This window comes from Typopeltis vanoorti, chromosome 3 (assembly GCF_054136105.1).
Source record: "Typopeltis vanoorti isolate ZY-2024b chromosome 3, IOZ_Tvanoo_1.0, whole genome shotgun sequence".
NCBI classification, from domain to species: domain Eukaryota; kingdom Metazoa; phylum Arthropoda; class Arachnida; order Uropygi; family Thelyphonidae; genus Typopeltis; species Typopeltis vanoorti.
The window spans coordinates 60,220,175-60,247,040 of NC_143551.1; the positions used below are offsets into that span (position 1 = coordinate 60,220,175).

Sequence of the window (26,866 nt, forward strand, 5' to 3'; positions counted from 1 at the left end):
TTAACAGTACCAACCGTGGCTGCTGGATAGATATCCCCAAGCAGCTGCTCTTTCTTTCTTTCACTGCTTTGTAACATTCTTCCAAACTGGTTATGCCCTTTCCAAAGGCTGTTTCTCTCAATTCCTGCCTCAAACCTATTCTAAAGTGATGAAAGACTGCCCAGTCTAAGTGGTGCTTGCCTTCACTAGATACAATCAGGGTACTTGCGAGAGTTAGTAGCCTGTTGTGAAAATCGGATACACTCCCCTTGTCCCTTTGTATCATTCTTTGAAGTTTCCATAGGTTTGGTCCTACATTCTTCACCCTTGAAAATTGGGAAATGAGGATTTCCTTAAACTTTTGGTAGTTCAGAGTTTCCTTCAGAATGGGTGAGGAGTAAAAGAAACTTTTTGCTCTTCCCACTAGCTTACTGCGTAGCAGAACAAGCAGTTGGAAGTCACTCTGTCGTCCAATCTTTCTAAGTTCTTCAATGTAAAAAATGTTCTTACACCATCAGTGTCCTCTCCAGAAAATTGAGGAAAAATCTGCTGGGGGTTTATTGTCTGAAAAAATTCCCAGTCAATTAATTCGGAGCTCGACGGGAGAGACATACTTGCACTTTAGTTCACAATGGTAAATGGTATACAAAGGTAATTTCTCAAAACGTTTTCCTAATAAATTCCCGATTGCTGGGCATGAAACCAAGACCAACTCACTGATTTATCCAATAAACTTAAATTAATGGAACAAACCACATTCTGTCGGCTGTGCCATTGTTACGATGTTGCTTTCTCTAAAATTTCAATGCTTTCTTTAAAAGTGATTTCCTTCCCTATACTGTGATCTATTCCTTCCAGAATTTTCTAACCCTTAAACTCCGAATCAACCTTTTGTACTTTCCCTATGAAAGTGAAAATTAGCCACCAACTAAGAGTGAATTCTCTAGACCTTCTTTCTGGGATCGTCTTCCTTTCAGACACTGACAAATTTGTTTTTTAATGCTGCGCCAGTCAGAATCCTAGGACAGAAGAATCCTTGTTGGGAGAGACTTTCCCAGAATCTAAACACCTATTTTATCTTACTAAAGTTGTACAGCATTTGTAGAAATCTTAGCTTGCAGTCGTGACTCTAACGTTCTAAATTCCCCTTTCTTATTCCCCTTCACATAGGTTCAGATTTTATGAGTGGTAAGTTGGTCTCATGCTCAGACAACGCTCAGGTTATATAACAAAACATGTTTATTAGGATCTAAGAGTACTTACAATTAGATTCAAATACATACAAGAAATTAATCAATTAAACACTAAATCAAACTGGCGAATGCAAGTGAACATTCTAATAAATAATCAACACCTCTAGCCTCTAAGTTAATCAATGATACACTTAACATTCACAATACAAAATTTCAAATCAGATTCTATCTACAATTCTAGCTCCTCACATTAATTTGGTCACACACATGAGCATAAGTTTTCAGACAACCAGTCCAATGAAAACACCAATAAATTGGTAAGCATATCAGTCTTTCAAAGTTCCTTAAGTATCTGTCCATAACTTTATTTCCACTAGAAACTGATTCGCCTTTCCTTCTAATACTATTGAAAAATAAGTAAGAAAGTTCTCTATGTTACCATCACTGTGTCTGATTACCATCTCTGCCTGATCAGTCTTCTTTTGTTGGATAAGCCTCTGCACTTCCATCAGATTGCGTCCACGTGGAGGTCATGTTGTTCGTCCAATAAGGCCTTTCTCTGCACTTAACGATGCTAGCATTTGTCTCGATCCCTTGCAGGTCACTATGGTCAGCGTTCCTGCCTTTGGGAAATAACTTTCCGCTGCCTCATTCCGGTAGGACTTTTATTGACGGCCCAAAACAGTGGATGCCGACATCTCGCGTACTACCAGTCCAGTACCCATCAAGCATTCACGGGGAAGAGCTCGCCATTCGACATCGTAGCACTTTCTTCTATTGGTCAGCAACCTCAGGTCCAAGCGAGAACAGGGACAAAACTCAAGAGAGCTTGAAGCTCACGCGAATCCTTACTTATTCTATCTCCGTCGCACCCTCTTTTGCGTTGCAGAGATCTTCACATGGCACTTTCCCTTGTGTCCTTAAGCTGTTTCATCATAACTCTTCTCCTCGAGGAGTGCTCTTTTCAGGGAACGTGAACTGAATTCGCCTTCCACATAAGCCTTCGCCTCAGTCATTACGCTAAACTGGGTGGCTAGCATGCGACCTTTGGACTTTTGTTTACACTGGATATACATTTCACATAGAATACATTTTGATCGCTACAACTTACAAAACAGAATTTCTATTTAGACAAACAAAATTCATTTTTCCTTTGTACTTCACTTTAAAGTTATTCATTTATGCTCCGTTTTTACAATTTGTTTCCTTACTATAGTACAAGTATCTCTTAGTTGTTATTTTATTCTTGTTAAATCTTGAATGAAATAATCTTAATAAAAATTCCTCATTCAAGATCTAACGCTGTTATTATATCCTCTTCTGTCAACCATGTCTCAGTGATCCTAGTAGCTGTTAAAAAAAGATAGGTATTAGTAGCAAGGACTTTATTGTTTCTTTTGTTACCAATACCATTTTAAAGTGGCTTTGAAACTAGCTGTTTTTTATATGATTAGTGTCTTCTTTTGTTAGGATATTATTGTCTCTATATTGTACATGCAATGGTATCAATGCATATTCAACGTTGTGGTGGTGCCAGTTCTAACACATTGTCACCCAGTCTACCACAATTTAAAGATTACATTATTCGTAGCATAGTTGAGGATTTTGTAACTTGCTGTGCATGTGGCATGTATGCATCCTGTAGTTTAAAATGTGGTAGGTAAGAGATGAAAATGTGTATGTGTGCATGAAACGTAAGCAGTGGTAAGTGCTGTTAGACATAAGTTTTGGGATTCAACAACAGCAAAGATAGTGCTTTGGAAATAGGTGAATGCCAATTTGTGGCTATCATGCTAAAGGGTGAAGAGAATGTGAAAGATGTAATATGAATTTGACCCTGGGCAGTGTGGCAGAAGAAGATGGTTTATCTAATGGCCATAAATGTGCATGTGAATGTCAGTTGAAAGCAGGATGTGTGGAGTGTAAAATGAATTACTAAGAAAGGAGGAAGAAGTTGAGAAGGGTGAACAAAAAGATTAGGAGGTGGAGAGGTTGGCTAGTGAGAGGAGAACGTAAGTAGGTGTGAGAGACGGGTGTGTGTGAGAAAGAGCCAGGGAGTGAGAAAGGCAAGAGAATGGAAGAGACAGGGACAGAGAGGAAATTGGAAAAAGTCAAGTAAACTTTCTCCAATTTCTAATTTCTCTTCAGAGAAAGAGAGAGAGGCAGATTGGAAGCAGAAAGAGTCAGGAATGCCAGTGAGAAAGATATGAATGAATCTGTTTGGAGTGTTATGTATGGAGATTTGATAATCTGGGGTGTGCAATGTAGAGTGGCAAAGGAGTGCTTGCCGGGTGGAATGATAGACAGTGTAGCAGTATCAATGAAGTGAGTAAAATGTAGAGATGATAGTAATGATTGGTATGAATGACATGAGAGGTAATGTCAATCATTTAACAAGAGATTTAAGATTGATGTGAGGGATAGTGCAGCAGAAATGTGTCAGAGGGTAGGTAGTGAATGTGTTGCCTTGTATGATAATGCAGAGCAGAGAAGAGCAGGATAATGAATAAGATAATAGTGAACATGCATAAGAAGCAAAGTCTGGAATATGTGGATGCATAAGGGTACATTTGATAGGAGAGAACTGTATGCAAGAGATGGATTACATTTGAATATAGAAGGATGCAAGCATTTGGAAAGACCGTGGTTTTCTGTGCAAATGAGTCTGTTAGGGCAGGGATTCTAGAATTGCAAAGGTGGAATGCATCAGCATTCTTTCAAGGATGGCTATGAGTTATAATTTGTTATTATTTTAATGTTACAAGATTTTTTTCTCATCCTGTCTTAATAACTTTCCATTATTTAATTAACAAGGGAAATAAAGAGGCTTAGTTCCTTCTGTTGTCTGGAAAGTACTGGTTCCCTTGAAGATTTCTTTTTGTCTTATTGTCTTTTAGATTTCTTTTTATCTTTCTTATTGTCTTTTGGTATTTGGGTCATTTTCTTCTTGTAATACTGGTGGTATTACAAGAAGAAAAGATAATACATAATACCTAACACATATTTTGAAATAAAGAAGTCTCTTTCATTAGAATGGATTAGATTTACTTTTGCTGTATACCAGCAACTTGACACACACACACACACACACACACACACACACACACACACACACACACACACACACACACACACACATACACAAATGTGTTTGTTTGTCATATACTGAATATTGGTTTGTAGCTAAAACTTGGGAGGTTTCCTAGATTGGAGAGATAATACAATGCACTTGTTATTTATGGGGTTCATTTGAAATTCCATAATTAATATTCCATAAGAAAATAATTTAGGACTTGGACTAATCATCTCTGCAGATTTTTCTCTGGCATAGAATGATGGCTCATTGACCTTCCTTACTTCACGCAGTTTTTTTTTTTTCTTCAGGTGTTTGTTACCTTGATGCATATATGCTGTTGGAAGTAGGTGTAGATTTGTTCTGTGAAGAGAAGCAATTTAAGATGAGATTATTTTGCATGCATGCATGTGAAGCTAATGATGATCCTGTAGTAAGCAAAAACTCCATATAACTTTCATTGACCAGTGCATTTGCTCTTGTGTAATTCCAATGCTTCCTAAAACTAGACACAGTTCCTTCATACCAGGAACTGCACCACAGCTTCACTGATAGCCACAATAAAACAGATATTTAAAACTAGATTCACTATGAAAAATACATTCATAGAAACAAAGCATAACTAAACATAATTCTACCTCAGAATATAGGACAGCTTCCAAAATAATTTTGAATATTTGCAGCTTGCTGTAACAAAAATGTGGAGGGAAAAGCATTGCTCACAAAACAGAATAATAAAGCACTTGATCTCTCCCCTAAGTTTTTCCTGCAATCCTTCGTAAAGAAATGCATTTTTGAAAATTATGGAGACAACTACTGTGTTTGAATAAAAACTTTAGTTTAATATAACTAAAATCTACATCCGACATTTCGACCTTTATGTCAAGGTCATCTTCTGGAGCATACAACTATACACAGAAAACAAGCTACACTACAATCAAACTGGTTTGTTAAAGATACTGACCAACTGCTACAACAATTGTTGGCCTGACCTCTGGTGGGAAAAAAAAATTATACATCAATGCTAGAGTCCTATTATTAGTGTTATCTGTTGGTTGTAGAAATACATTGGGCACAACAACAAGTATCTATCTATATACACATATTAACATCATGTACACATTCCAGCCAGTTGGTATGGAATGGTTTCTAATACTAGCTGAAAATTGGCTAGAGTCCTGACTTATGCTGGATCTTATATATTAGGTAGGCTGAATGTGTGCCATCCAGATCCTTGGAATTTTCATGTCATCTTTGTTGTTGATATTTGGATGGTTTATCAGGATCAAATAGATACTTGTTGTTGTTGTTGTGCCCAATGTTTTTCTACAACCAACAGATAACACTAATAATAGGACTCTAGCATTGATGTATAATTTTTTTTTTTTTTTTTCACCAGAGGTCAGGCCAACAATTGTTGTAGTGGTTGGTCAGTGTCTTTAACAAACCAGTTTGATTGTAGTGTAGCTTGTTTTCTGTGTATAGTTGTATGCTCCAGAAGATGACCTTGACATAAAGGTCGAAACGTCGAATGTAGATTTTAGTTATATTAAACTAAAGTTTTTATTCAAACATGGTAGTTGTCTCCATAATTTTCAAAAATGCATTCGGATCACCGTGTAAGCCTAAAAGAAAGGCTTCATAAAGAAACATTTAAAAGAAACATAAAAAGGTCAGAACTTAGTCATTACCTGAATACACATTGCAGCAGGTGAAAACATCACCACATCAGGAGAGGTATACAAATTAATCTACTTTGGGAACATTTCTTCCAAGCTACTAAATGACATTATCAATTCAAATGTTGCAGTGCACTTCATCCTAACTGAAAAATTAATAATAACAATCACAGAAGAATACCATTAAACAGCACAAAACATTGACATCTTATCTTCACCATAAAAACAAAAATACACTATGAGATTTTACCACATGAACCTTTAAGTGCTGTTTCTAATTGGATAGATAAAATTTATTATTGTTATCATCATGAGTCAAAGGAGTTACCACACACACAAGTTGTACATGCCACTCTCTAAGTGAACAACTGTTCTTTACTTTACATATACAGCTTCCAGTACTGATCATTGGTCTGTTTTCTTCCACTCTATGAAAAATCTCTTCTGTATTGATCTAGTACAAATCCCTGACTGATTCATGAGCATCGTAGAAGGAGAGATAGAGAAAAAAAATTCAATAAATTCTGTTAGGAATCATGGTGCCTTTGACTTTATTGTTTTCTTTAAAAGTTTGGTAACAGGAAGAATAGTTCCTTAAGAGCAAAAGGAATGAAAATTCTGCATAAGAACAATTGAGTGTATTGAGTGTGGTGGTGAAGCTGTTAGAAGGACTGGCTGGAGATACAATACAAAATTGGTTTGATGAGACCAGGCATTTTACTAACTTAATTATAATAATAGGATTTGCAAAGGCATGTGTTGAGATTAATGTATGACAATCTACTGGAAATTGAAGTGGATGTGGATTGATAGTCAATTGGTATTCTGGATATAGGGATGATTGGCTGATACAAAGAGTTGTTTATATGAGAGAATTTTCATGAAGGAGAAGGATGGCAAGTAGTGTACTAAAGGGATCTGGGACTACTTTTGTATGTATTGACGGTAAAGTTAATGTCTGAGTGGGGAATTTGTTCATGGATGACTGGAGAGAGTTTTGATGTAATAGATCTACAAGAGGATTTGAATAAGTAATGCCATGGGCCAGATGAATAGGGATTCTCGTCCAGGGTTCAAGTACACATGCACATTGGCCAGAGGCAGTGGAATGAACTGTATTGGTGAAACTCTACTCCAGGAAGTAGATGAGACAATAAATCTAGGTAGGATTGATGGTAGATATGATGGTGAAGTTCAGGTGTTTTGCAGTCCATTGCAAAAATTGTTAAAATTACTCAGAAAATTGCTGCCATAAAGTGAAAAGACCAACAAAAAAGGGAATAAGGAGATTGATAGTGTCATTATATTAGACTACACTTGTATTTGCATTGGCAGAGTTATGGATGAATGGTATACATTTTCACAGTCAGCATTGGTGAATGCACTAGTGATTATTTTCAATGTGACAGGCTGTGGTGTGTAGGGAGTTTGGTCTTTTGCAATAATCTTTGACCACATAGAAGTCTGATAATAATAATACTGCTGTAATTCTAAATTCAATCTGATAATGAAATTTATTATTATTATTATTGTCATTATTATTATTATCACTTCAACCTCTGTAGAGTCAGAAAAATCATCATGCAAAGTTTCACTTAACCAATAACATATTTATCATATTGAACAACCTTAAAATTAATAACACTGCAGGCATTCACAGTGCATTCTGGTAATCTGTTCCACTCACCTGCAATTCTCTATGTAAAAAATCTACCAGGCTAATACCCTTCTATTCTAGATATTTGGGAAACAAGAGACCAGGGATGGTCTCTTGCTTCCCCCCCCCTCTCACCTTCTACTCTTTTTATTATTATTATTAATATCTGACCTCCATTGAGTCAGAGTCTCATCGTGGGAGATACACGCTATTGCACAAAATGCTCATCCAACTGTGCTTTAAACTGATTCAATGTGTCTACACCCACAACACACTCAGGCAATGCATTCCACTCAATAACTACTCTCCATGCAAAGAAACTACTCCTCATTCCATTGCTCACACACTCCTTATACAGTTTCCAGCGATGGCCTCTTGTTCTACCCCCCCCCTTCTCTGACATTTCAACCCCATAACAACCCCTGACTAGCTATGTATGTCTCAATCATATCCCCCATCTTACTCCTATTCACAAGGCTTACATTCTTACAACTTACATTCTCTCAATCTATCCTTTCTCCACATTCCAAAGACCACTGACCATCTTTGTGAATCTTCTTTGAACCCTTTCCAATATATCCCTGTCATCTTGAGAACCCGTTGACCAAATCTGTGCACAATAATCCATATGAGGCCTGATCAAAGCCTTATACAATTGCATCATAACCTCTCTATTTCTGCATCAGGGTTCTCCACATCATTGCCATTATCTAATGTGGCATCTTCACAACTTGTCAATGTGGCCCCTGAATTTCAGGTCCTTGTCCACCATCACTCCTAGATCTCTCATCTCCTCTACTTCCTTTAACATTTCCCCACCAAGTGTTGGAAGTTTATTTTGCACTTGGTTAGACTATAATAAATTTAGTTTAATCCTTTATCCAAGTGTGAGAAAACAAAGTTTGCACCTGAAAATATCTTCAGGACTGAGGCAAGGTGGTGCATCTGTTGGCAACTCGTAGCAAAGGTGGACCAAGCTCTCATCACTCCTTGTCTCAGCATCTCCCACCATGCAAAGCACATCTCCTTGCGGACATGTATAATACTATGCATTAAGGGTCACTACCCAGACCGGTTTTGACCTTTATTGAGGTCTCGTCAATGGGAGGCAGATCCAGAAGTGGTGACACTAAGGTAGAAGCAATGGAGAGGTCATATTTACCTATACGAGTTGCCAACCGGTGTATCACCTTATTATTAAATTACTCTGGATTTAGAGAACGAAGATATTTTCAGGCACAAACTTTGTTTGCTCACACTTGGATAAATGATTTAACTAAATTTATATAGTCTAACCGAGTGCAAAATATACTTCCAAAATCTTTCTCTTAATCCAAAGTAATTTAATAATAAGGTGGTACACCAGTTGGCAACTCGTATAGGTAAATATGACCTCTCCATTGCTTCTGCCTTAGTTTCACCACTTCTGGGTCTGCCTCCCACTGATGACACCTCAATAAAGGTCGAAACCAGTCTGGGTAGCGGCCTTTCCCTTAATGCATAGCATTATACATGTCTGCAAGGAGATGTACTTTGCATGGTGGGAGATGCTGAGACAAGGAGTGATGAGAGCTTGGTCCACCTTTGTTACGAGTTGCCAACAGATGCACCACCTTGCCTCAGTCCTGAAGATATTTTCAGGTGCAAACTTTGTTTGCTCACACTTGGATAAAGGATTAAACTAAATTTATTATATTCCCCACCAAGTGTATACTTTGCATCCCATCATTGCTTATCAAATCTCAAAACCTTACACTTTGCAACATTGAACTGCCCATTCATGCAATCTATTAAAGTCCTCTTGTAGCGCCATAACATCTGCTTGACTCTGCATTGACTCCCCAGTTTATCATCATCTGCAAACAGAATCACTAGTTAAGCCTGTCCCAATATCATTAACATACAAATTGAACAACAATTACCCCAAAACTGACCCTGAGGCAAACCACTAGTGACCTTTCTCTATCTGACAGCCAGTCACTGATCCAACTCAGAAGTCTGTTATCCAATCCCATCTGTTTCAATGTATTTAAGAGTTTGTCATGTGGCAGTCTATCAAAAGCCTTTGCAAAATTTAAGTACACCACTGTATATGCATCTCCCCTATCCAAGGTATTTGTCACCTTGTTATAGTACATAAGCAAGTTAGCGAAACGTGATGTCCCCCCTTAACAAACCCATGCTGATAACCACAGAGAATACTGCTGTTATAAACCCATTTCTGTATCTTACTTCTCATCAATCTCTCCAGTACGTTCACCACAACTCGAGATGTACAGACTAGCCTATAATTTGAAGCTTCAGTCTTATCACCACCTTTATGCATTGGAACAATTTTACCCTCCTTCCACTCCCTTGGAACCTGTGCTGTTGCAAACCATCCTCTCCTATGTCCTCTACATTTAATTTCCTCATGATTCCACCCTGATAAGAATGAAACACTCTTATAAATTGAACACTGATCTTTTCTGTCAACTCCACCTCACACCACACTGCCTCATAACCATTGCCACTATTTCCTTCTTTCATGTCTACCTTATGTGGACATAATTTGCTATCATCAGCAGTGCTCCTACTCCCTTGTTGTCCTTTCTATCCTTGCAAAAATACTGTACCCTTCTATTTCTATTCCTGTTAGGATATCATCTTCATTCAACTATATACCCATGATTTTTGGGTGAATAAACTCACTCAGTGAAACCATTTCATTTCCTTTATTTTTGATACTTCTGGAATTTGTAAACACAACAGTTCACTTTTAGGTCTATAACTAGTCCTATCCAAGCCAGTTGTTGGTAGTGATTTCCTCACCATACCTATCCTTGTGCAATCACCTTTATCACCGCTTACTTACCACATATATATACATTCAGTCTCAACTTTCCTACCAACTTGGTCACTCTTCTCTGGATCCTCTCCTGCGAAGAGTGACTAAGATTGTGACATGTCTATGGAATGCTGTTTTTGAGGATAGCTAGAAGTTCTATGATTTGCAAATTAATACGTAAGGGGAGGGGGGATATGATTGAAGTTATTAAAAGGGTTTTATAGGATTGACACAGAAGACTTTATTTTCAATACATGGTAGGAAGTGATGAACTTAGGGTCACTGCTGATAATTATGTGTGTGGCTAACAAGGATGTTAGATCTAGATTTTTTCTTGTTTGCTTGGAGTGTGGTGAATGGTTTGCCATAGACATTTGTGCTTTGTCAGTGAATGCGTTCAAGGAGAAGTATGCCAGTATTTATTATTATTATTCACATCTGACCTCCATGCAGTCAGAGACTCATTGTGTGAGGTATACACTATTGCACTCAATGCTCATCCAACTGTACTTTAAACTGATTCAATGTGTCCATTACATTCTCAACACACTCAGGCAATGCATTCCATTCACTAACCATTCTGCATTCAAAGAACCTACTCCTCCTTATACAGTTTCCACCAATGGACTCTTTCTGTAAATGTTTGTGCATTTTATGAATAATAGTTAATATGGACCTCTCAGAATGAGTCTTTGACTTCCTAGAGATGGCAGAGAAAATAATAATAATGTTTTAATTACAACAAAATAAATGAAAATCAACAGTGGAACATTTATTCAGTTTAAAAATAATGAAAAGAGCAGCAAATTCAAGCCAATTATCAGTCTACCATTATGCAACTTGCATTCAAAGTATTTATTGGATAATGAAAGTTTGATCTTTTAGAAAAGTCCAGGTCCAACTTTTTTTCTCCCCAGTTGGTACTTGAATTAATATTTTTTCAATTCCTTTTTGCAAAAATTAATCAGTGAATACTGTTTGACAATATTTCTTCATTTACACATTACAAGTAGCACAACTTACATTTAATAATGATGGCCTTCTTCTTTTCCCCCACACTAAAAAGTACAATGATCACATTATTCAAGATAATCTCTTAGGAAACTAACATAAAATATAAAATAATGTTAAAACATAAGAGTAACACTTAACATAAAATGTTAAAAAAACAAGTAGGATTATGCACTTCCAAACTATGAAATATTCAAAATTTCACTGAAAGTTACATTCTATCACAATCAGTGAAGCTAAACAGTTGTTATTTAATGAGTCATGTTTCATAAGCATTACAGAAATTCTGATTTTTGTAATGCCTCATCTATTCAAGCTAAAAGTCTGTTTAATATTGAAGAGATCTTGACATGAACAGCACTGCTTATAAAACATTCCTGGATTTTCATCATCACCAAAAAACTGACTATAACCTGTAAATCCACATGAATTATCACTAAGAAATAAGTTGAGAAGTAGTGGATCAAGAACAGAAGCTTGTTATATACCACTGGTTATCTTCCTTTTCCTTTATACAATAACTCCTTTGGTACATATATGATAATTGCCATTACAAGAAATACCTCAATAAGTTATAAGTTGAGTCCTTATTATTACAAATGGATAGAAGGTTATAATTTGTATTCTGCTACCCTAAATGCTATATTACCTGCATATGCAGTTATTTAATTTTTTGAACAGGTCATTGGTTTTCCTAAGGACTTCCAAAGTTAATCATTTTGGTGTCTACTTTGCACTTGTCAAGATTTAAATAACAGAAGTATAATGCTAAGTATCATATTGTGTGGGGAAGAGGGATGATTGTTAGACATAAGGGTCAAAGGAGCACATTGTAAGTGTTGCAAAGGTTATAGTGCATTTCTGTCATGATAAGGAAGATGCTGTCATGTAGAGTGATTGTGCCACTGTAGAAGACCTTGATCAGACCACATATGGACTGTTGTGTCACTGTGCTGCATAGTTTTTGTAACCCGTGCAGTATGCCCTTTGTATCTAATGTCAAATGGTTGTTCCCCCAAGGGAGGGGGAGGGATTGTATGTGATATGTTTCCCACACACATGCACTCCCCCCCCTCCCACTGGATATTTTGATTCTCATCCATCCCTTTGTGGAGTTCAGTTCTTCCAGCACAATACAAGTCTCAGCACTACATTTCTTCACATTAAAATGTCTAATGTCTACCTTGCACTCATAAACAAAAACAATAAAACAGTAGAACTATTTTTCCATCTGTTCAAGAGCCAGAAAAATCTATTTAATCCTGAAGAGACTTGATATGAGCATCACTCCTTATAAATCTTCCTGACTTTTCATTATAAGCAAACAATAAAATAAACATCCTCCTGTTAATCTACATTAATATCATTAATCAAAAGTATCATTAACCACCTTACCGGCCATTATGGATCAGATACGCATCCTCAAAAGCTTTGTATCCATCATATATTTCAATGTAATATCAATGGTATTACAATTTTAATATGCACTTCGCATCCATGGCAACTTGGACGTATATATACGTCTTGGCCGCTAGCATGGTTAATCAATAATTGAGCAGTAGTGATCTAAGAAGAGCTACAAATTAGGCAATATTTTGATTCTGGAATGCTATTTATGGAGGAAAGATTTCTCTCTACCCAGTAAACTCTCTCTCTCTCTCTCTCTCTCTCTCTCTCTCTAGTGGGTAGAGAGAAAAAGAAGTGATATGATAGAGATGTTAAAAGCAGTGAAGGGATTGTACAGGATTAATACAGAAGGGATTTTATACAGAGTGGACACTGAGAGAGGGAAAATGAGTGGCCATTCCTGGAAGTCATATAAAGATGCACTAAAGAAGCAAATAAGTAGATTCATTACATGGTGAGTGGAATGTGTTGTGAATTCTAGGATTGTGGACAAGTTTCATTATGGTAGATACATTACCATCATTGCCTGTTGAGTGAGACCCTCCATAATAAGTCTACTGATGCCATAGTGATTTGTTATTATATAGCATTATTACATTATCATAGGACATAATAATAATTTCCTTTAACTTTCTTTGCTAAGTGAATGCTTTGCACATTGAATTATTGTTCTGTTTCTCTAGGCGAGGAGCTTTAGTTTCTCGTATTCTCATCCGGGGTCGTGGAAGAGGGGCAGCAGGATTACGTGGTGCTCGTGGCTATTTGGCTGGCCATACGAGGAGCTCATCAGGATATTCAAAACCCTATGAGGTAAGAGATTTTTATCAAATTATTAGTTGAAAAAAATTTTTTTAATGTAAATCTTAGAATAGTTTTTGGTTGTAGTAATAATTTAATATTGCTTATGTTTTTTACTTATATAATTAAGCCCATAATAATAAAAATATAATTTAAAAGTATGTTATTTCTACAGAGTATACATGACGTTGAGTGAATCATGATACGAGACCTGTCCAGAAAGTAAGGTCTAGTCAAGAATTTTAAAAAAAAAAAAAAAAACTGGTAGAGAAAAAAAAGTTTTATTCTATGCTAAAATACCATACCTACATATATACTTTATTTTTCCACATAGTCGGAATCGACTTCCAGGCATTTTTGGTATTGTGGCACCAGCTTCTTCATACTCACATAAAAAAAGTCTACCACCAGTGAATTTATCCACTGAGCTGTGCTGTTTTTTCAATTCCTCATCTTCTTCAAAGCATGGAGATGGGAGCCACTGCTTTATATTCAGGAACAAGAACCAGTTACTGGGTATGAGGTTGCACTGTTAGGTGGGTGGACAAAATGATTCTGCCTAAACTTCTAAATTTGCTGGATAATTCAAGCTATAGTGTGAACTTGCATGTTGTCATGCAAAAGCACGATCCCTAATAAGAGAATTTCTTATCTTTTGTTCTGAAATACTCGCTTGAGTTTCTTCAGAGTTTCACAATACACATCACCATTAATTGTGGTTCTTTGCTGAAGAAAATTGATGAGCAAGATCCCTTTTCGGTCCCAGAAGATAGTAGCCATAATTTTTTGACCAATTGTGCCTGCTTCAATTTTTTTTTGCTTCTGGAGATGATGAATGGTGCTCCAGCATTGTTTGTTGTTTTGACTTTATATTTGTGTATGAAATTCATGTTTTGTCACCAGTCATAATGCAAGAAAAAAATTCATCTCCTTCATTTTTATAATGCTCCAAAAATTTTTGAGCTGAGTCCACTTGTTTATGTGCATTGGTCAACATTTTTGGGACCTATCTCACACAAAATTTCTTATACCCCTAGCTTTTATGACACAATTTCATGAATGACTAAGCATGAAACTTTCAGGAATTCAAAGGAAAGTTCTGTAATTGTGAAGCAATGATTCAGACGATTTTTCAAGTTCACTCTTTCCTACGAATCGTCTGTCACCACACTAAGCTGGCCACTCTTCTTTGTGAACATTGCTGTCCACTTCTTTAAACAAACAAAACCATTGCCTAAGTTTACTGTCACTCATTATGTTAGCCTGTAAACCTTATACAGTCTCACATGGCATATTCCAGTAATTGGACCACATTTTTTTAATAAGCTATATAAAACACAATGAATTAATAAAAGACCCAACAAGTTTCGTAAGTCGTTTGACTTGCATCTTCAGGGATAAAAGATAACTTAAAGTTTAAAACACAAAGAAAAGAGAAATTATTAGTAATAGTTCATACTATACAGTTGTAGCCGTCTGACTATTAATAAAATTAAAAATCAGAATGCAGATTCAAAGCAGTGCTGAGTTTAAACAATGCTGGATGATGCCACGTTCTGTTGTTCACGTTCATAATGTCCGAGGTATATTTTTTATTAAAGCTGACCAAACTTGATGGAGAATTAATCCTTGATTTTTATTGCATTGTGTTGATATTTTAAGCATGTTTGCAGCTACTTTAAATTTCCTTGTGTAACAGTTTTTTCCTATGTACGACATGTTTGTTTTCAGCCAGAGTCCATTGTGGCCGGTGGAAGTGGTATGGAAAGCTAGACCTGATTTGTGTTCTCTTCTGTTTTGCACATCCTTTTGGTGTTTGTTCATGCGAATTTCCCCAGATCATCCTATCTGTCCTACGTAGCAGATGCCGTAAGAACAATAAATTTTGTAAACACCTGGTTTTTTTAAAGGATGATGAGGAGGTTTCGGGGGATGTAGAAATCTCGAAATTTTTTCCAGCAGCAGAAAGGCTACTTGGATGTTATATTTGTTAAGTAATTTAGCCATCTTGTCTGTAACATTTTTGATATTTGGAAGCGCGATAGCATTTTTGAAATCTTGTTTCTGAGAGATGCTTGTAGGAGGTGTGGAGGATTTTTTTGATAGTCTTGGTTTCATAACCATTCTTTTGATAGATCTGTGTTAGATATTCTAATTCTTCATTTCTCTGTTTTTCTGTGCTGGAAATGTTATACGCTCTGTCCCTTAGGGCAGTGTTTCCCAACCTTTTTTGATGTCGCAGACCCCCCCCCCATAGCGAATGTTAATATGTCACGGACCCCCCCTCTAGTGAATGTTAATTCACCGCGGTCCCCATAAAATCCAAAATGGAAATATTTTATATTTTACATATCATAAAGATGAAGTAATAAATTGTAATTTTACAACACTAAAAGTGTCATTTATGACAATGCAATACTGTTATAAATGGAGATATTCGGAAGAATATGAACATATCAATTAGGCATGATAAGATAAAGTTTAATGAAAATAAAATATCCCGTAGACCCCCTTTGAATTACTCACGGATCCTCTGGGGTCCGCTGACCACAGATTGGGAAACACTGTCTTAGGGATTTTATTAGACCTATTGTTTGTGAAGGTGGTGGTGTGAGGCTGCATTAAGAAATCTTCCTGTGTTGGTAAGTTTTCTATATATTGAGAAAGAAAGTTTATTATCCTTTTCTTTGACTTCTAATAGAATGTCTAGAAAAGGCAGTTTCCTAAGTTCTTGTTCTAAAGTAAATTTTATGGTAATCATAATAAAATTTGTTATTATGCAAATTATTTAGGTATCTTTGAAAGCAATAAGTTCATCTGTTGTTCCTGGCCATATGATGAATATATCGTCTACATAGCGTTAGCTATATTTTTGGTTTTTTATGATAATTGTTTAAAGCATTATTTTCAAAGTTTTCCATAAATAGGTTAGCTAAAGCTGGACAGAGGGACGAGCCCATAGTCAGTCCTTCTTTTTGTTCCCAAAATTTGTCTTGATACATGGAAAAAGTATTATTTATACAATGTTTATAAAGATCTACGATGTCCACAGGAAAAAGGTCTTCCAGGAGATTCACAGCTTCTTTTCTTGGAACATTTGTAAATAGGCTGATAACATCCAAACTTGCTAAGATGTCTGAAGGTCCAATATAAATATCTTTTACTGTTTCAATAAAATGTGTACTGTTCTTGATGAAAGAAGATGTTTTTCCTGTATGAGGTAAAATCATGTTGGTGAGATGTTTTGCAAAATTAGAGGTCGAAGAGTCTCTACCATCTACTATTGGTCTTAAGGAAATACCTATCTTATGAATTTTTGGTACATCGTAAATTCTTGGAACTAATGGGTGTTTTGAATGTAGAGTTTTTTGAGTTCTTCCGTCCAATTAGGTATCTTTTTGATTAGATTTGTTTTCTTGTGAGCACACCAAGTGGGATCTCTGTCTAAAGGTTTATAGGTATTAGAATCTTCAAGAAGAGTTTTCATTTTATTATTGTAATCTTCAGAGTTCAAAACTAATGTTGCATTCCCTTTATCTGCTTTGATTATAACGATATTTTTGTCTGATTTTAATTCTTTGAGGGAAGTGTCTTCCGTGTAAGGAAGATTCCTTTGAGGTAATTTACTTTGCAATAATAATGGTGTGGTTTGTATGCAGATGAGATCTGCATACAAACCACAGCATTGTATATATGCAGATGAGATCTGATGTATTACCAGGTAAATTTCTTATTCCTTTTTCTATTTGAGCCATTATGTCAATTTTTGTGATGAAACGTGGCTTTAAGGCAAAGTTAAAACCTTTTAGGAGTAGATTATTTTCTTCTCTTCATAGGACTTTGCCTTAATGCCACGTTTCATCCCAAAAATTGACATAATGGCTCAAATCAAATAGAAAAAGGAATAAGAAATTTACCTGGTAATACATCAGATCTCATCCGCATACAAACCACAGCATTACTATTGCAAAGTAAATTACCTCAAAGGAATCTTCCTTACATGGAATACACTTTCCTCAAAGAATTAAAATCAGACAAAAATATCGTTATAATCAAAGCAGATAAAGGGAATACAACAGTAGTTTTGAACTCTGAAGATTATAATAATAAAATGAAAACTCTTCTTGAAGATTCTAATACCTATAAACCTTTAGACAGAGATCCCACTTGGCGTGCTCACAATAAAACCAATGATCTAATCAAAAAGATACCTAATTGGACTGAAGAGCTCTACATTCAAAATACCCATTAGTTCCAAGAATTTATGGTGTACCAAAAATTCTTAAGATAGGTATTCCCTTAGGACCAATAGTAGATGGTAGAGACTCTCCGACCTCTAATTTAGCAAAACATCTCACCAACATGATTTTACCTCATACAGGAAAAATATCTTCTTTCATCAAGTACAGTACACATTTATTGAAAAAGTAAAAGTACAACAGATGAACTCATTGCTTTCAAAGATTACCTAAATAATTTGCATAATAAAAAAATTTACTTTAGAACAAGAAGAACTTAGGAAACTGCCTTTTCTCGACATTCTATTAGAAGTCAACGAAAAGGATAATAAACTTTCTTTCTCAATATATAGAAAACCCACCAATACAGGAAGATTTCTTAATGTGACCTCACACCACCACCACCCTTTGCAAAAAATAGGTCTAATAAAAATCCTAAGGGACACAGCCTATAGCATTTCCATCACAGAAAAACAGAGAAATGAAGAATTAGAATATCTAACACAGATCTTTCAAAAGAATGGTTATGAAACCAAGATTATCAAAAAAAATCCTCCACACACTCCCTACAAGCATCTCTCAGAAACAAGATTTCAAAAACGCTATCATGCTTTTATATATAAAAAATGTTACAGACAAGATGGCTAAATTACTTAACAAATATAACATCAAAGTAGCCTTTCTGCTGCTGGAAAAAATTTCGAGATTTCTACATCCCCCGAAACGTCCTCATCATCATTTAAAAAAACCAGGTGTTTACAAAATTTATTGCTCTTGTGGGATCTGCTACGTAGGACAGACAGGAAGATATGGGGAAATTCGCATGAACAAACACCAAAAGGATGTGCAAAACAGAAGAGAACACAAATCAGGTCTAGCTTTCCATACCACTTCCACCGGCCACAATGGACTCTGGCTGAAAACAAACATGTCGTACATAGGAAAAAACTGTTACACAAGGAAATTTAAAGTAGCTGCAAACATGCTTAAAATATCAACACAATGCAATAAAAAGCAAGGATTAATTCTCCACCAAGTTTGGTCAGCTTTAATAAAAAATATACCTCGGACATTATGAACGTGAACAACAGAACGTGGCATCATCCAGCATTGTTTAAACTCAGCACTGCTTTGAATCTGCATTCTGATTTTTAATTTTATAAATAGTCAGACGGCTACAACTGTATAGTATGAACTATTACTAATAATTTCTCTTTTCTTTGTGTTTTAAACTTTAAGTTATCTTTTATCCCTGAAGATGTAAGTCAAACGACTTACGAAACTTGCTGGGTCTTTTATTAATTCCTTGTGTTTTATATAGCTTATTAAAAAATTGTGGTCCAATTACTGGAATATGCTATGTGAACTTCTAAACCACAGAAACCTCCACTTACAACTTATACAGTCTTCCATGGATTTCTGCAGCACTGTTGTTTTCTGCCAATAAAAACCATATCACACCATGAACCTCACAACTGATGGGATTTTTTATCACAGCACTCATTATATATTATTTGTAGAAGACAACAATAATGTGACTATGAAATGGCCAACAGCTAGCTAATGAATCACTCTGTGCTGCCATGCATGTGTGACTTCTTTCCCATATCTTATTTGGCAGTAAATTCTGGATGGACCTTACTTTCTGGACATCCCTTGTAATATGTACACATAGGTTTCTGTGGTTAAGCAGTTCTGTAGGTAGTTTTCGGTATTGAGACCACATTGTAATATAAAGAGTTTATTAAAAATAAACAGATTAAAATCCCACAAGTTTTGTGTGTCGTAAGACTTACATCATCAGAACGTCATATCAACAGCTAGCAATGTCCCAACATGCATAAAGTAATGAATGTATCATTTGTATTCTGGTTCATCAATTATTTAACAGTTGTGAAGTTATAAAAAACACCTAATGTGTGTAATTAATCATTTATAGTCTTTTGTTATGTAAAACCTTTATGTATCATTATCCCTGATGATGTAAGTCTTACGACGCATGAAACTTGTCGTGTTTTAATCTGTTTATTTTTAATAAACTCTTTATATTACAATTTGGTCTCAATACCAAAAATTACCTACATGCTTTGTAATATTTTTAGATAGGAATAATATATTCGTTATGACTCCCTTCTCTTCTTTTATTTCTCTCTCTCTGAAAAATAAATAAATACATAACATTAGTCATCATCGGCTGATATTATTATCTGTAAATGATATTGTCCTGAGTTCTTCATAATATGGACTGGTAAAGATGAAATACAGAGTAATTGTTCTTGGTTATGAAGGTATTTGTGATGCATTTTGTAATGATTTTCTCTGCTGTGTAAAAAAAAAAAAAAAAAAAAAAAAAAAAAGTCTGGGTTTGGATCTCATGTATGACAGAGTAAACTTATTCATATTATTTGTGAGATTTATGGATAGTTTGAACCCTAATGCCAAATGTTTCAGTAAATTAGACTTTGTTTTATAGTGAGTACAAACTTCTTCCATTTTTGATATTTTCCTGGAGAATAAATTCTGAAAAATTATGTAAAACAAGAAATTCAATCACTAAATTAATGCACTAAAAAATTATTCCTTTAGTTAGACACAGACTGAGAAATGCATCCTTCTCTGACACTTTCCACTATCTGGATGTTCATAAAAGTGAATATGTTCATGAATGCTTGGAGATGAGTCATTCATGGACATATCCACTTTAATGAACCAAATCATTTGCTGAGTGGTTAGTATATCTGCTCTCCAACCAATAGCTTGATGCTATGGGCATGGATGTTTGTGATTGTCTTAAGGTGTGAGATGCATTTCATTGCCTAGTGTGAGATTGCTGTCCCATTTACCAGAAGCCTAAAGTGGCGTGAAACGTTCTATGTTTAGCTATTGCACGGTTTCTGGACTATGCAAAAAATAAAATAAAAATATGAAAAATTATATATTATGGTACTAATATACCTATAGATTAATAACCTTTTGTGGACAGGAACTACATAAAAAATATTTTGTGTATATATTTATTTTATGAATCAAATACTTTGTAAATTAAAGCAAGAATCATGCCTGGATAATCTGCAAACCAAATAATTTACCCATGGACAATTGAAAGTACTTGTATTTATTTATTTTTTCTGATATTTCTGTTTGCAAAAGGTTGAAAATGATAGCACATTATAGTATTATGAGTGGGCTAAGTTAGATAATCCAATAACTCTTCTCTGGAAAAAACCAAGCATAGTAGATCATACTATTTCATTGCACTTGTTATCTCTAATAAGTATGGTCATACCCACAACTAAGTCCTTGATATAATGAGGGTGCTATGCTTTGGAAAGCCAAAATTTGCCTCCACCAATGATTTTTGCTGATGAAAATAAACATTATTTATTTCTGTGGCAAAAAAAAAAGGATTTTATTTATTATTATTATGTGATACCTCCAAGAAGTCCACTCATTCTGGGTAAGCACTCCCTACACACAACCCATTGTCTCCACTGCTTAATCCTCTATGTACACACACAGCAGCAGCAGCAGCACTATCCTCCATTTACAGTCTCTAATAGTATTTTTGTCTGTACATTGATTGTGTTCTCTTGGCCAACTTTCCTGTATGTGGAATGAAAACTCCTAGTTTCCAGTATAAAAAAAATCCTGCTATCATCATATGAGATTGGCTAATTAACCTTCACTTGGTAAAGTCCATATATAAAGATTTCCCTCTTCATGACGAGAATCAGACCCAGGTCATTTCCAGTTGAAATGCTTTTGAAAATACCTTTATTTTTATCAAAGGTCTTTTCAAAATCTAGATAGATACATCACTGTATATATGTCCCTTTAATTAGAAAAGCCCTCAGTTCAATTTTCATCATGACGAGAGGAATCTTTATGTACGGACTTTCAATTGAACATGAATTAGCTGATCTCATGAACATAGCAGGATTTTTATCTGGCTGTTCTCAGATAATCAACCAGAATTATGATTATTATTATGGACATCTCTGTGGAGTCGAAAGACTCACTGCAGGGAACCCTCACCAATCATTATGCACAGAGAATCTATCATACATCTCCATAAGCTCATTCACTATCAGAACACACACAGTTATATTTGGCATATCTCTTCCAGTCATTCAGCACTCTCCAAGCAAAAAAAAAAAAAAAAAAAAAAAAAATCTAGTCTGCACACCCTTACTAACCATGATCACACAACTTCCAGGAGTGATCCCTGCTTCTCTCTCTCTCCTCATCATGTACTGAAAATTTATTTTGTATTAATTTTATAGAACTGTTTTAGTATGTTTTTTCTTTTCAACCTGTTAACTAAAATTTGCAACCCACATGCCTTCAATTTATCCTCATAGGGATTCCATTGTAGAATATCTGCTGTTTAGTGATATTACAATTTAATAATTATCTTACAATTCGTTTACATTTTTTAACACCACCCTTATACAGTGAGGAATGGCCCCTTTGTTCTATCCACCTCTCCTTTCTCCATTCTGAGAAAAATTTCTTCCACATTAACCTGGTAACAACCTCCTTACCAACTTACTTCAATTGGAATGAGTTGAAGGACGAAGTGAACTGTATGGAATTGATGGACTGCATTTGAGTTGTTATGATGTGAGTCACTTGGAGAGACTGTTGCTGTGAGGTAGAAAAGTGAGTATAGAGAATGAATCAGATCAAGTGAGAAGTGATGTGAAAGAGCAGGAGAGTACGACAGGAGAGATTGAAGAGGTGGTTATGAATGAGGAAGTAAGTGGCATGAGTATGGTAAATGAGAGAATGGGTGTGCAAGATGAACAGGGAGGCTCAGGGTGTACAGGTACACAGCGTGAGAAGGTGGATGCTCCAAGAGAATGTGAGAGCATGTGTAGACAGGAAAGGAATGGGATGACCTGGGATCAAGAGGAAACAGTTGGAATTGAAGAGGGTTCTAAAATGAATAAGCAGAAAGGGAAATGGCCCCAGTCGAGCATGGAGAGATCACATCGAATGAATGGTATCAGTGGAACTATCTGTAGATCCAGGAATGAGCTGTTGTGTTTATATACAAATGCTAGAAGTGTAAGAAACAAGACAGATGAAATGGTTGCACTAATTGAGTCTGTTCACTCAAAAATTGTTGGAATAAGTGAGACATGGTTAGATGAGGACGACATCCTGACAGGAATAAAGATAGAAGGGTATGATGTGCTTCAGAGGATAGAAGGAGTAAAAAGGGAGGGGGGGAGTGCTATTGATGATAGAGAAAGAGTTATAAGTAGACATACAAGAGGAATATAGTGCCAGTGGTTTTGAGGTAGTATGGTGTGAGATACAGCTGAATAGAATGAAATACTTAGTCAGATATTGTTATAGACCTGGTAATGTGGATGGTAATGACTATGAAATGTATATTCAAATTAGCTAAGCAAATAAGAAAAGAGTGATCATTATGGGCGATTTTAATTATGGCAATATAAACTGGAATGATGAGATAGCAACCAGAAGTAAAGAAAATTAGTTTCTTGAGTTTTTGAGGGACAACTACCTCAGACTGTTGCATATTGTCTGAGGTAGTTGTCCCCTCACACAAGGATTGAGGAGCTTGGATTTGATCATCTCATCACAGGATGTAATTATAAATGAGGTGTCAAATCATCCTCCAGTTGGTGAGCGTGACCATGAAGTGATTACCTGGGTGGTTGCTAGCAGTGTGAGACCTCTGAGAAAAAAAAGGGTATATGTGGAACTACAAAACTACAAGACTGGTGATTATGAGAAGCTCAGGAGACAGCCTTGCAGGTGTAGCATGAAATGAGGAGTTAGCTAGAAAAGAGATCAAAGCAGCTTGGGGGATATTCAAGAACTATCTAGTAGAAGCAATGTCTAAATGTATATGAAGGATCAGCCTTCTTATCCTTCATATACATATAAATAAGGTAGGTGCCAAATGGATATATTATTATTATTATTATTATTATTATCAACATTTGACCTCCATGGAGTCAGAGACTCATCATGGGAGGTACTCACTATTGCATACAATGCTTGTCCAACCGTGTCTTAAACTGATTCAATGAGTCCACATCACACTCAGACAATGCATTCCACTCACCAACCACTCTCCATGCGAAGAACCTACTTCTCACTCCTTTGTGAGCAAAGGAGTGAGAAGTAGGTTCTCCACCCTCCTTATACAGTTTCCAGCAATGGCCTCTTGTTCTACTCCCCTCTCCCATTCTATGAAAAATCTCTTCTATGTCTACCTGATAACAACCCCTGACCAGCTTATATGTCTCAATCATATCCCCCCCTTCCTCCTATTCACGAGGCTCTGCAACTTACATTCTTTCAATCTGTCTTCATACTCCACATTCCTAAGACCACTGATTTCTTTTGTGAATCTTCTCTGTACCCTTTCCAACATATCTTCGTCACCATGAAAACCTGGTGACAAAATCTGTGCACAATAATCCATATGAGGCCTGATCAAGGCCTTATACAATGGAATTATAACCTCTATTTCTGCATGTCAGGTTTCTCCGCATCATTGCCATTATTTGATGTGATGTCTTCACAACTTGTGCAATGTGGCCCTGAATTTCAGGCCCTTGTCCACCATCACTCCTAGATCTCTCCTCTCCTCTACTTCTGTTAAAGTTTCCCCACCAAGTGTATACTTTGCATTCCCATCGTTGCTTTCCAAATCTCAAAACCTTACACTTGGCAACATTGAACTGACAGTTCCACTTATCTGCCTATTCATGCAATCTATTCAAGTCCTCTTGTAAGGCATTAACATCAGCCTGACTGTGCATTGCTCTCCCCAGTTTTGCATCATCCACAAACAGCTGGATATCACTAGTTAAACCCAGCCCAATATCATTAACATACAAATTGAACAACAATGGCCCCAAATCTGACCCCTGAGGCACACCACTGGTGCCTTTTCTCTTTTGAGATACTGCAACCCCATATACAACTTTCTGATACCTCTCTGACAGCCAGTCACTGATCCAATACAGAAGTCTGTTATCCAATCCCATCTGTTTCAATTTATTTAATAGCTTGTCATGTGGCAGTCTATCAAAAGCTTTTACAAAATCTAAGTACACCACTGTATATGCATCTCCTCTGTCCAAGGTATTTGTCACCTTGTTATAGTACATAAGGAAGTTAGTGAAACATGATCTCCCCTTAACAAACCCATGCTGATAACCATAGAGAATACTGCTGTTATCAACCCATTTCTGTATCCTACTTCTCACCAATCTCTCCAGGACCTTCACTACAACTCCAGATATACAGACCAGCCTATAATTTGAAGCTACAGCCTTATCACCGCCTTTATGCAGTGGAACAATTTTATCCTCCTTCCACTCCCTTAGAACCTGTGCTGTTGCAAAACTCTTATTAAACAAGCATGCCAATGCTACTGCCAGTTCCCTGGAACATTCCCTTAAGATGCATGGTGATATGTCATCAAATCCTATTGCCTTATTAACATCAAGGTTATTTATTTCCTCAACTATACCTCCTGCTCACTTATAATTGAGCTATCCTCCCCTATGTCCTCTATACTTAAGTTCCTCATGATTCCACCCTGATCAGGATGAAACACACTTATAAATTGATCACTGAATACCTCAACAGTGTCTTCTGCAGCAGTTGCCATTCTACCACTTTCATCCCTTAACTTCATCTTTCCATGATCATTCTTCCTTCTACTTGCCACATATCTAAAAAACTCTCTAAGGTTTTTCTTAGCCTGATTTGTCAATTTCTGCTCATACTCTACTTTTGTTTTCCTTACTAACTGAGTCACTCTCCTGGCTTGTTCCTTACATCATTCATGTGACTGATTACCATTATTCATCTTGTACTTCCTACAAAGTACTTTCTTTTTCCAGATTTCATGCTTAAGCTCCACATTCATCCATTTTACACCTACCTTATTCAGCCTTTTGGCCTTTGGGATACATTTGTGCATTGATGCTGTTATGTATTTCTTTGTAAGTTCCCATGCAGCATTTATATCCTTACCGCTTAACCAACTCCTTGTTCCATGTTATAGGTCGAAGTTGTCTCCTAAGCTTGTCATAATCACCAGCCTTATAATTCCACATATCCCTTCCTTGCAAAAGCCTGCATATGACTTGCTAAACGCAGGTGATTACTTCATGATCACTTTCACCAACTGGAGAAAAATGTGAAACCCCCTCTAGCAATTATATCCTCTGATGAAATGATCAGATCTAGAACTCTTGATCCTTGTATGCCTTCCTTTACATGCTGCATGAGATAGTTATCTCTCAAAAACTCGAGAAATTCACTTTCCTTATTCCCAAATGCTACCTCTCCATTCCAATTTATACCACCATAATTAAAATCCCCCATAATAATTACCCTTCCTTTGTTCAGTAATCCAAGTTGTTTATACATTTTTTCATCACCACATTCCCAGGCATATAGCAACATCCAACTAAATATGTCTTTCTCTCAACCTCCACGTTACACTACACTACCTCATAACCATTGCCACTATTTCCCCCTTTCATGTCTACTTTACGTGCATTTAATTCCCCTGCTGTCATCATCAGCAGCACTCCTCCTCCCTTCCTGCCCTTTCTATCCTTACAAAAAATACTGTGCCCTTCCATTTCTATTCCTGTTACGATATCATCTTCATTCAACCATGTTTCACTTATTCCAATGATTTGGGGGTGAATAAACTCGATCACTGAAACCATTTCATACTTTTTATTTCTGATACTTTTGGCATTTGTAAACAAACACAACAGTTCATTTTTAGGTCTATAGCCAGTCCTATCCAAGCCATATGTTGGTTGTGATTTCCTCACTATACTTGCGAAATCACCATTATCACTGCTTACCATATACCTGCTCAGTCTCCACTTCTCCACCCACATTACAATATACTCCATCTTCATACACACATTCACTCTCTCTCTCTCTCTCTCTCTCTCTCTCTATATGCCATGTCTCCCTGTCCACC

The 26,866-nt window shown here is 36.2% G+C and overlaps 1 protein-coding gene across 1 annotated transcript in view; it reads left to right on the forward strand.

The window, feature by feature from the left end:
* The window catches only part of LOC150108187 (APOBEC1 complementation factor-like), a 340,004-nt gene that overhangs the window by 138,677 nt on the left and 174,461 nt on the right, over nt 1-26,866 (forward strand). Inside the window, exons 3-4 of the mRNA XM_090390425.1 lie at nt 2,643-2,832; nt 13,510-13,636. Coding sequence (XP_090246551.1) covers nt 2,643-2,832; nt 13,510-13,636 — 317 coding nt within the window. The remainder of the gene's footprint in view (nt 1-2,642; nt 2,833-13,509; nt 13,637-26,866) is intronic.